Here is an 11519-nt window from a genome sequence, read left to right as displayed (position 1 = left end):
GTTATGTCCGAATGATAGCTTTCATCTATCAAGCGGTATTCAAGTGGGGATACGACATGCGCATGCATGAACCGTATCAAAGGTATTATATCAAATCATGGTGTTTGCATAATAGTTCTATTTGCAGATAGTTTAGTTTGTATTATTATTTCCTTTATCTTTTTTGGATAAATTATATGGTATTTTATCTTTAAAAATCTTCCAAATTGCCTAGCCAAATATTCATAAAGATGAGGATCATAAATAAAAGGACCTTTTCAAGTTTTACCAAATTGACAAAAAAGATAAAACAAAGTTTCACATTTGCAAATGTTCGTTTAAAAGTTATAATATTTGCGAGAAAACATTAAATCTAAACGTTTACCGTGCTCTTAAATATTAATCATATACAACTGTTGACAATTTAAAGACCTGAAGAATATTAAGTGAAACAAACGCGAAACGATTTAATCATTCGATGAGATCTTTGTTTATCGTTATATTTTGTGACATAACGAGGACTGCATATATTACATATCAATTTCTTTGCATGAGCACGGATAGCTGAGTGCTTTGAGCGATATACTTTTACTCCGAGGGTCACCGGTTCGAGCCCAGTTGAATTTGTTTCTTTCTTGAGTATTCTTGTTTTTTAACTGGAGCTATTTAGTTCCAATGTTAACATTAATCAATTTAAATCATTTAATGACAAACTTCAATACATCTGTGAAAAGGTGCCTTTAAACTCAACATATTATATCAAAGTCAGTCCTGTGCAATGGAGCGTCCGAGAATTGAAAATTGTATAACAGCCTTTATTTACGCAAGTTTGCATCAGTATCACATTAAGAAGTTTAAACATATCTGTTGCATGTATCAAAATAAACGAATATATTATAAAGTATATAAATTATCGTATTATCCTTATATTGTACTTTCTCACAGTGCACAATGAAAGCGGTAGAGGAAACCTCAAAATGCCCGCATCCTGACTGCAATCAGCACGCCACACTGAAGGACCCAACTCTGCAGTTTTTTAAAGCCATACTTGACGACATGTTTAAGGTGTACGATGTCACCGATCACTGCTCACCTTCCACTCCGCCAAATGGCAAAGATGTGTTGACTGTTTCCCTTCTTACGGGACAGAGTTTTACGCTTCCTTTTGATCAGAACATGGAAGTTCTGGATTTGAAGTTGAGAGTCCAGAATGAATTCAAACATAACGTGAACAAACAGAAGCTGCTGTACAGAGAGAAGAAGCTCAAGGTAACTGTGCACACTATGTGTTCGATAATTATTCATCTTAAATTGCTTTTAAATCTAAACTTCAGTGGGTGGTATTTGTGCAAAGGTTTCTAATTGCAGAGTACATTATTTTTAAAATGTTCACTTCGCATTTTTCATATTGTATTGGTGTGTGATATTTTGGCAATAATACTTAACAGTCGTACCTGTACGTGTTATGGAAAATAATATTAAACATTTATCCCAATCATTCATTGAAAGAATGTAGTTTTGAAATGTAGTACATATTTCAGGACCATTTGAAGAATGGTTTAAGGGCAAGGCTCAGTGATGTCGGTGTGCAGCCGAACTCTACCATATTGCTAGTGGTCCTTCTTGTTGCTATCCCAGAAAACATCAATGACGTTGTGTTTGATTTAAACTGGGGATATCCGTCTCACGGTCGTGATTTCCTTGACGCTACATGTTTCATGTTTAATGGCTCAACGTATTACTGCCTGTGTAATTTCAAAATCAAAGCCCCTTGCGACGCAATACGTCATTCTGGTGACGTCATGGATGATGAGCATAAAAAGGGGCATCACACGATGAATGTTTCGCTAAAGGATCTTCCGCCCACCGTTACACATTTGTTCTTTACTTTAAGCGCATATAAATCTCCGATTATTTCTAGATTTCCTAACACCAGTTTGCAATTCTATGAAGCAGCAAATCCAAGCAAAGACCTATGCAAGACTACATTCCATCACGCAGGTGCCTTTCAGGCTGTGATCATGTGCTCTCTGTCACGTGGAGAGTATGGAAAGTGGGAAATATTTGAATTTGGGAAATGTTCAGAAGGCAATGAGGAGAATTATGAGCCACTGATAACTACAATCCGATCGTTGATTGATCAGGGATTCTGATGCATTACAAGTGTATAATAGGTTTGAATCGTAATCACCTACCAGCCGAAAACGTGATGATTTAATTCGGTTTGGATATTGTTAAAGGGATCTTTTCACGCTTTGGTAAATTGACAAAATTAAAAAAAGTTGTTTCAGATTCGCAAATTTTCGTTTTGGTTATGATATTTGTGAGGAAACAGTAATACTGAACATTTACCATGCTCTAATATAGCCATTATATGCATCTTTTGACGATTTTAAAACCTAAAAATTATAAAGCGTTGCAACGCGAAACGATTGAATAATTTGGAGAGTTCTGTTTTTGTCGTTAAATTTTGTGAAACTACGAAGATTGCTTATATAACGTATAAAATACGTAAATTATGTGTACCCGGCGGAATAGCTCAGTAGGTTAAAGCGTTTTTACTTCAGGACTCTGGCAGGACTTCAGGGGTCACTGGTTCGAAACCTGCTCCGGGCAATGTTCTTTTCCTTTTTTTAATTTTATTCTTGATTTTTTACTGGAGCTTTTACGATCCAATGTTTACATTTATCAATATAAAGCATTTAATGAATAAGTTAAAAAAATGCCAAAATCTGTGAAAAGGCCCCTTTAATATTAGAAATTGAATGGACAAAATATTTCAATAGCTTCAGTTATCATAATGTATAATTTTGTTATCGTTTGGCTTTGTTCGAAAGAAATGTAATTAAAACTTAAAAATGATAGTCCTTTTGTCTTTCCACCTTGATATATAATGAATAGATATTACTTATTTTCGCCGATGGCTTAAAATAAATATAAAGCATTTTGTGTTTTTAATGCAATACGAAAATAAAAAGTGTACTACACACGTCGTTTAACATAATCATGATACTTTATCAATCCATTTCAACGCTTGCTAAAACAAACTTTAGACGGGGCTCCGCAGTTATCTGTCGTTCTTCTTAAACAACACTTAATTGATAAAACGTCGACCAAATTATTTCATATCGGGTAAGTTATCAAGTTTGTCTATAGTTCGATGACAACAAAATTGATAAGCGCGACAGGTGGACTTGATGCGAGACAATAATGGGTTATCATTTAGTGCACGATATGATGATTCGTGTAACATAAAAAGAAACTAACGCTGCTATTTAACTAGTACACGTGTGCTCCGCGTGCTTGCAACTTTAATTAGTTCATTACATATCTCACACTATCAATTAGATCAACGTGACCCGATAACCGTATTTCTAAAGTTGGTTGGTAATGCTAAGATAGTAATTAAAAGCAATTGCATAATAATTGGTGATGTTTTATTCACAAAATGCATAATACACACATGCGTGAAATCAATTCTACGGAAGATAACACTAACAACAATCGTTTATTTTCTTATAGTACTCGTGTTTGTAGAATATAACAAATAATAGTAAATTGTTCGTATAGTTTTTTTTTTCGATGTTTCAACAATAGTTAAGCCAACGCATTGTTATTTTTATCATCGTAGTGTATGTAGAGCAGTGTATCTCTTTAATAAAATAATTGAATAAACTACAGCCACTATCAGTGAACTAATCTTACAACGGTTCAACCTTTACTGCAAACCGATGAGTGATGTAAGACAAGTATCTCAATGTAGTTACCATATTTTACACGGTTCGGCTCGTAGTTCATGATTATGAACTTGTTGCAATTAACCTTATTCCCGGTGACGTTTCGTTTTGAATGTTAGAAAGTTCTCGCTGGTCGCCCTTGTTTTGTTAAACCATTCTTGAACTATGAACGGAGATAATTCATGTAATTAGGCGTTGTTATAACACGTATATGATACGTTTAATCTCGCCCTCGTGATAAATAAAGTTAGATTATAGCTATCGTGCATAATTAATATGGATGTTTCAATACGTATGTATATTCACACGTATTCGACCTCAATCTGATGCCTAATATGAACAGTGCGAGGCTACTGAGTGGTTTTTGACCTAGTTCGAGACTCGAAGCTATCACACTACATTTATTTTCGTTAGTTTTGGAAAGCAAGTTTTAGGCAAACGTCACGTTTTACCGGTCATAATTATGCGTCCGCATTGACGACATTGTGTAGCTTAGCGATGTTTGTATACCAATGTTGATTTAAACACCGACCAAGAGTGAATGTAAATGTGTTTACTTGTGTTGCTATTACTTACACATAAAAGTGAAAAGAACAGTGTTATTTAATGGGCTTAACCATGTATATATGTTTACAAAGTAACTGCATATATAATATGCGTTTAAAGAATCAATTAAAAACCAATTGAGCTCTGTACTCTGAAATGCATGACAGTGGTTCATAAAAGGAAAATAGAAATTTATTCCAAAAATGAATTGGTCCAATATCAAAGAATTTTTTTAGCCCACCCTTTCTTCTACATGTATATCGTTCTTAGAGATAGCATGTGCACAAAATAGTACTTTTACTACGTTTATTAGGGGTTCTTAAAAAATGTCTATGAAAATATGTATTTATCCCCACGCTTTTTAAAAGCGTGGGGATATTGTATTGGTCTCCATCTTTCTGTCCGTCCGTTCGGCCACTATTTCCTCCTACACTATTAGCACTAGAACCTTGAAACTTACACACATGGTATCTATGAGCATATGTGCGACGGTGACGGCGACGGAATGTTGATCTGACCCCTGGGTCAAAAGTTATGGGTAGATAAATGGGAAAAATGGGTAAAAACACGCATTTTACTAACAACATGCGACGCACATGAATCTAATAACTTTTGATCGAAGGGTCAGATTCAAATTCCAAAAAATGAACCGTCGCACATATGCTCATAGCTACCATGTGTGTAAGTTCAAGGTTTTAGTGCTTATAGTGTAGGAGGAGATATTGGCCGACCACGCCCACCAAAAATTTTGTTTTAACATATCTTCTTCATTTATTCATCAATTGACTTCAAATTAATACTGAACATCTCGACCATCCATGTCCACATTACCCACCCCAGGGCCATTGATAAAGGTAAAGGCAGTTTGGTTCCCGTCCTCTTTCAAATTTATTTAGAGGTCCACGAGTACTACTTCCCAGTACCCCCATTTTTTTTTCGTACCCAAAGTTTTTCGTACACATTTTTTGTTCGTACCCAAAATTGTTCGTATAAAATTTTTTTTGCGTACCCAATTTTTGTTCGTACCCAATTTTTTTTCGTACCCAAAATTTTTCGTACCCAATTTTTTTTTCGTACCCAATTTTTTCGTACCCAAATTTTTTTCGCACCAAAATTGTTTTTCTTACCCAAATTTTTTTTCGTACCCAAAATTGTTCGTACTCAATTTTTATTCGTACCAATTTTTGTTCGTACCCAAAAATTTTCGTACCCATTTTTTTTTCGTACCCAATTTGTTCGTACCCAAATTTGTTTTCGCACCCAAATTGTTTTTCTTACCCAAATATTTTTTCGTACACATTTTTTGTTCGTACCCACAATTTTTCGTACCCAAATTTTTTTTCGTACCCAAAAATTTTTTGTACCCAAATTTTTTTTCGTTTCCAAATTTTTTCCTACTCAAATTTTTTTCGTTCTAATTTTTTTTTGTACTCAAATTTTTTTTCCAACCCAAATTTGTTCGTACCCAATTTTTTTTCGTACCCACATTTTTTTCGTACCCAATATTTTTTTCCTTCCCAATTTTTTTTCATACCCAAAATGTTTTTCTTACCCAAATTATTTTCGTACCAAAATAATTTTTTTTGCATAATTTTTTCGTACCCAAAATATTCATACCCAATTTTTGTTTCGTACCCAAAATTTTGTTTAAACATAACTTCTTCACTTATTCACCAATTGACTTCAAATTAATACTGAACATCTCTTATGACAACACGGTCTATCTCGACCATCCATGTCCACATTACCCACCCCGTGGCCCCACCAACATAGGCCTTGCCCACCCAAAATTGCCTTTAATATAACAGCTATGCGGCGTGGGGATACGCGTCGGCCTCTGCCGCGCCACTCCTAGTTATAATTTGACTTTAAGCTTTAAACTGTTCGATTTCTCAATTTACTTTAATGTTACCGAAACATTCGACCTGAAAAAAATATATATATATAAAACAGATTGAAGTTGCAAAAATATCTACAAGCTTGCCATATTACACTTGGATTGCTCTCCGACTTAAACACAGTTTGATAGCTACAATCAGTGGTGGTCTTACGATATATTTTAAAAGTAAATTGATGTGCTTTCAAATTAAATGGCAATAAATCACTTGTTATTCGCTTGATTTATTTTTTGTTTGGTATATGTAACAAGTCGCACGTCTTAAATTAAAGAACAGCTGGTGGGAACAATAGTATCAATCATTTTACTTTTTTGAGTGTTCTTATTTAATTCCATATATGACATGTTTTGTATTTTGTTTAAGACCAAATTACCAAGCGATTTAAAACCTGCTACAATTAAGAAAAAATCTGGCGTGCTACCTTGCATTGCAAGTAAGAGATCATACGACATTGTTGAATTTGGTCAGATATTAATCTTAACGATATCTCAGCTGATTTCGAAACTGGAACGCGTGATGACCAACATTTGGGTCTCAAGGTTACATTATAGAAATAGATTGTTGCCTCACTAGAGACCACATGCGTTGCACTTTATTCAATGAAACTTGGAGAGAATGTTTGTTCCAGTGATATTCTAGCCGAGTGCGAAACAGGTTCGTGGAGCGAAATAAAATAGGTCACTATATCAATCTAAAGCATACGTCTACATTGCATATTTCCTTCCCATTGGTTATAAAAATTAGTAAGATCATATTAGCCACTTATATATAAGCCGTGTTTGAAACTGGATCATCTGGGGTTAAAACTTTATCACGATGTTTAATTTTAAGATACACACTTGTGAACATTCTAGAGGCCTCATTTATTGCACATGCTTCATAAACCTTGGATAGAATATTCGTCGTGTTATATCTCGGTCAAGTTAGAAACTTATTCATGATATAGGGTTAGGCAACTAGGTCATAATCTTTAATTGACGAAGTTTGTAAAAAAAACTCCTTTGCAAAATTTATGAAACGTAAAACACTTTTTCTAATGATTTCTGCGCCGGGAGAGGTATGGTTCTGGTCCATTAAATAATATGGCCGCAATGAGCTGGGGCAGTGTTTCATCTGTTATTATTCGTTTTGATATTGTTATGTTAAGTGCATTGCGAACAAGTATTAAAAAAGGTAAATGAAAATGATATTTTAGTACTGATATGACAAGTCAATTTTATTGATGCAATACTTGAAGGACCTGTAATCACGCTTGTAATGCGGATACTTCGGTAACAAATGGCACTTCGCTAACAGAGAACAACAAAATCCACGCGTGATAGTTAAGTTCCTCAGTTTGTTTTCAAGTTATTTCCTAAAGATTAGTTTTTGAGACAAGGCACATGGTCGAGTTGATAAATGGTGTATCCCTTTCTATTGGGAAGAAACAAATCACGGTTAAATGGTATTTGTTCCCAAAAATAGAATGTTCGGTCGGAAAACAGCATAAACTGGGTGAACAGTGAACAACTGAACATGCCAACAAAATAAAACTACTTAGAAATATTGCAAGAAATTGTTTGCTATTGCAGCATGTAGAGTAATCACTGTGCTTCAAATACTGAAATTTAGATAGTATTCAATGATATATAAACGAAGATAGAGCATTTTTAATAGGTGGGATTCATGGCGTTGCGGATACTTCGATTCCCGATATAGCATACTTCGGATAACAGAGACTTTCAACAAATTGGGTACTCTGATAACCGAGTGTTATCTTCTACCTGTAATGCATTTATGTATATTATTGCTATTCTTACCAAACATTTTGAAGTACGAATCAATTTGCATAGTCAAGCGCGACACATTTGGAATCTATGCATAACGTACGTAATTACATACACATGCGAAATATAACCAATGGTGTTGTTTGTTTTCAAAAATCTTATTACTATTAATTTATACAATTAATGTTATAAGTGCAATTTTTACATAAGATTCAAATGCTTATTTCTGAAGCAATATATTTCAAGTGACAACCGGAAATAATACAACGGATCATGTGGTTCAACACGAATGTGTTTAATTTTACTTATAGCAGGCCTCTAGATAACGGGAGCAAAGGGATCTTAAAGCGGCAACTACACATTTGTTCTTCGTAAAATCCCATGTAAAGTAACACTATAATTGGTGAATAAGAATTCAGTACAAAACTGTCGCTACTTGCATAAAAACTGCGCCTTAATTAATACAGTAGACTAACATGTATATACCGGAAAACACTGATGAGAAAAGCGATTGAAAGTTAAGAATGCGGTATACATGTGTCTTCATGATTGTCACATATTGTTTTGAAAATAACAAACAAAATGAAAAAACAAAGCAGAAACAATACAAACAATCATGCTTAATAACATTTAAACCTTATCTCAGTAAAATCATATTGAGCTGACAAAGTCAAACATCAAAATAAAAAGTCATTAACAAAAATATCAATTCTTGTAATTTAAGTGTCGCATACTGTTGCTTTAAATTAAGATATGTTATGAAATCTTGTATGCGTCATTTGTGGAAAGAAAAGAATACAATGTAACATTACTTTAACAAAATGATGATGACATTAAATGGTCTCAACGTGACCAGAGGCTTTTTTGTGTCGAACAAGGCCACTCATACGTCGCGTCACAAGTACAGAGGAACCTCTGCTCGCTATGCTCCGCGACCATGTGATTCCTCAGGCTTGCCCTATGGCTGTATACTGTATCGAAACAAAAAGTATTCAAGTGCCATGCATGTCATTAACATGCATGGCACTTGAATACTTTTTCTTTCGGGCAAAACGAGAACATGTTCACTTTGAGCATACCGGCGAGTGAATGTCTTCCGACAATGCTCGCACGAATATGGTGTGCGTGTTCAGGTGGTCTTGAAATTTAAAATTCTGTCTGAATATTTTCAAGTTGTTGTTCAAGTTGACAAGCCCTGCCTCGTGCTTTTTTAAAATTCGATATAATTGCAACTGCAGAAAATCTTTTCCACAACTTTCGCACATGATTGGGCTATGTTTCTCCTAGATGTGTTTCCTTTTATCTTCATCAGTCTAAAAGAACTGAGTGCACACTGAGCACTTTATGCATCCATCCTCGTGTGTCTTCAAATGGCGCTTCAAGCTGGCTTTCCTAGTAACTTGCCTCACAAATTCCACACGAGAACCGCTCGCTAGTGCACAAATCCTCTTCTACACTAATGTCTAACAACGAACCATCGGCGGCATTATCCAAGTGCATATGCAGAATGTGTTGTGTTTGTATTAATAATAAAGACGGGTATGCACAATTTTGACACCACTATCGTGTGATTTAATCGACCGCCTGTTCCATTATTGCTATATTTTTTTTATTTTACTGGCATTGAGCCAAAAAGTTCCAATAGAATTTCGGACTTGCATAGCTGCTGAAATTTATCTCCAAGTTGCAGTGTTAGCAGAGTGAAGTTTAATGACATGCTATCTTGTATATAAGTAAATGGTCTTAGTACCTTAATTAGGACATAATTATACTTGCTTTAGATCAGCCGTTTCGCTACAAAGAATGTATTTTTAAATTGTTAAAGCTCGTATTCTTTGTAGAGCTCCAGCTGTTGAGTGACTCGAAAACTGGAAGATGTATGGTCATGTAGACGGTAGTCATCAGACATATCGAAATTTTTTCGTATTTATCTTTCACATTTATACAAAATCATAATTATATTTCAAAGGGATTAGAAAATGTTTCGTTAATTCGTTTTTAATTTACGTCAGTACATACATTTTTTTGTATTGCCTGCTAACTATAACAGTATTCCACAACGAATTCTGCATTTCTGATTGACTAAAAATAGTGTGTATATCTGGTAAAAAGTGTCGAGTAATCTGGAATAGAAGTGCCATTGCCATTGAGATGATGGGTAAAAGAATTGTCCATGAACATTTGGCATCCGACTCTTTAAACATTTGAATTACCTCAAATACGTAAGTAAACTAAAATGTTACATGTTGTAACATTAATTGACATATTGATCTTTTATTTGGAATAGTTGGCACGTTCTCGATTTATTTCCAATTATTTATTTTGTTAAAATACGTACTGATCATCGAATTCATGATGATTATCGATGGCATTTTATCTTTTTTTTTTATAAAATCCACCGTTTTTCCGTGAATTTCTTTGTTCGCAATTTGAAGTACAATACCATAAATCTACCAAACAATGTTTTGCGTTTGAAAACGAAATGAACAGAACATAAATGCAAACAAACTGAAGAACTCGCCGCTCGCGCGTGGCTTGTGTTGTTCTCTGTTATCGAAGTGCCATCTGTGATCAAAGTATCCGCATACCCGGCGTGGTAATTACTACATTAGACATTTGGCTGTGGTCTCTATAGGTCTTCTCGGTGAGATCGGCTCTGATCATGCATGGTTTTATCCTTGCCTTTTTTAGCTGCGATGTTTTGAAGCGCCGCATAATCCTTTAAAAAAGCAAAGGCCGCCACGCTTGATAGCATAGATATAAGGCAATATATGTGGCTGTGACGCTCAGACTGAGCTTGATTTCCTCCACAGCGTTCTTCTGGTTGGGTATAGAGCGGATTGCATTAAAAAACACTCGATTTATATCAGGTTTTTTCCTTCTTTTAGACCCACCGAAAATCGGCTTATTTCTTTAGACGTATTTTTTCCCGTTGTCATGGATTTTTACTCCAATGATCCAAGTTCACCAAAATAATATTTACTAATTTCGTAAATATCGTATAACATTCTACAATCGCAACGATTGTGTCTACCGCAAACAAGCCAGTGGGTATAATATAATGACGGGAATTCCCCAATTGTGTCGATTTATCGCCGAACGACACAAGACTTTCTGTGACAATATATACGATTGAACTTTGCAATGCACACATGTCGAAAACGAAAGAATACGTAATTATTCCAAGATGGCGCTCGATTGAAAAAAAAATTATGATTCTCGGCAAATATGAAACTATCTCATTATCAAAGGTCATCATATAATAAATTGGTATAAATAAAATTCGTTTGTGCATAAACGCTTTAGAATACGTTTCAAGTACTCAAGACCCTTTTTATCAAACAATACCTACCTTTATTAATGAAATTTAGTTCCGTCAATTGTGTGTGATATTTTCTGTATATGCAAAATCTTTCGTTTTCTTCTTTTTTCATGTTGTTTTGTTTATTTATACCAACGTTTACTTACGTGTCTCAGACCATTGCATGTTGTTAACATTTAATTAATGTATGATATTGTTACTAATTTAAGCAAGCATATTTGTATCATACCAACAATAGTCTTTAAATCTTCTTTGGACCATGAGACACCGA

The 11519-nt window shown here is 34.7% G+C and overlaps 1 protein-coding gene across 1 annotated transcript in view; it reads left to right on the top strand.

The window, feature by feature from the left end:
• The window catches only part of LOC127848798 (uncharacterized), an 8615-nt gene extending 5772 nt beyond the window's left edge, over nucleotides 1–2843 (top strand). Inside the window, exons 2-3 of the mRNA XM_052381424.1 lie at nucleotides 925–1248; nucleotides 1521–2843. Of these exons, the coding sequence (XP_052237384.1) occupies nucleotides 925–1248; nucleotides 1521–2132 (936 nt within the window). The 3' untranslated portion in view covers nucleotides 2133–2843. The remainder of the gene's footprint in view (nucleotides 1–924; nucleotides 1249–1520) is intronic.
• The last annotated feature ends 8676 nt before the right edge of the window (nucleotides 2844–11519 follow it).

Source organism: Dreissena polymorpha, chromosome 10, assembly GCF_020536995.1.
Source record: "Dreissena polymorpha isolate Duluth1 chromosome 10, UMN_Dpol_1.0, whole genome shotgun sequence".
NCBI lineage: Eukaryota > Metazoa > Mollusca > Bivalvia > Myida > Dreissenidae > Dreissena > Dreissena polymorpha.
Note: the sequence above shows the minus strand (reverse complement) of the source record. Positions and strands in the feature narration are given on the sequence as shown.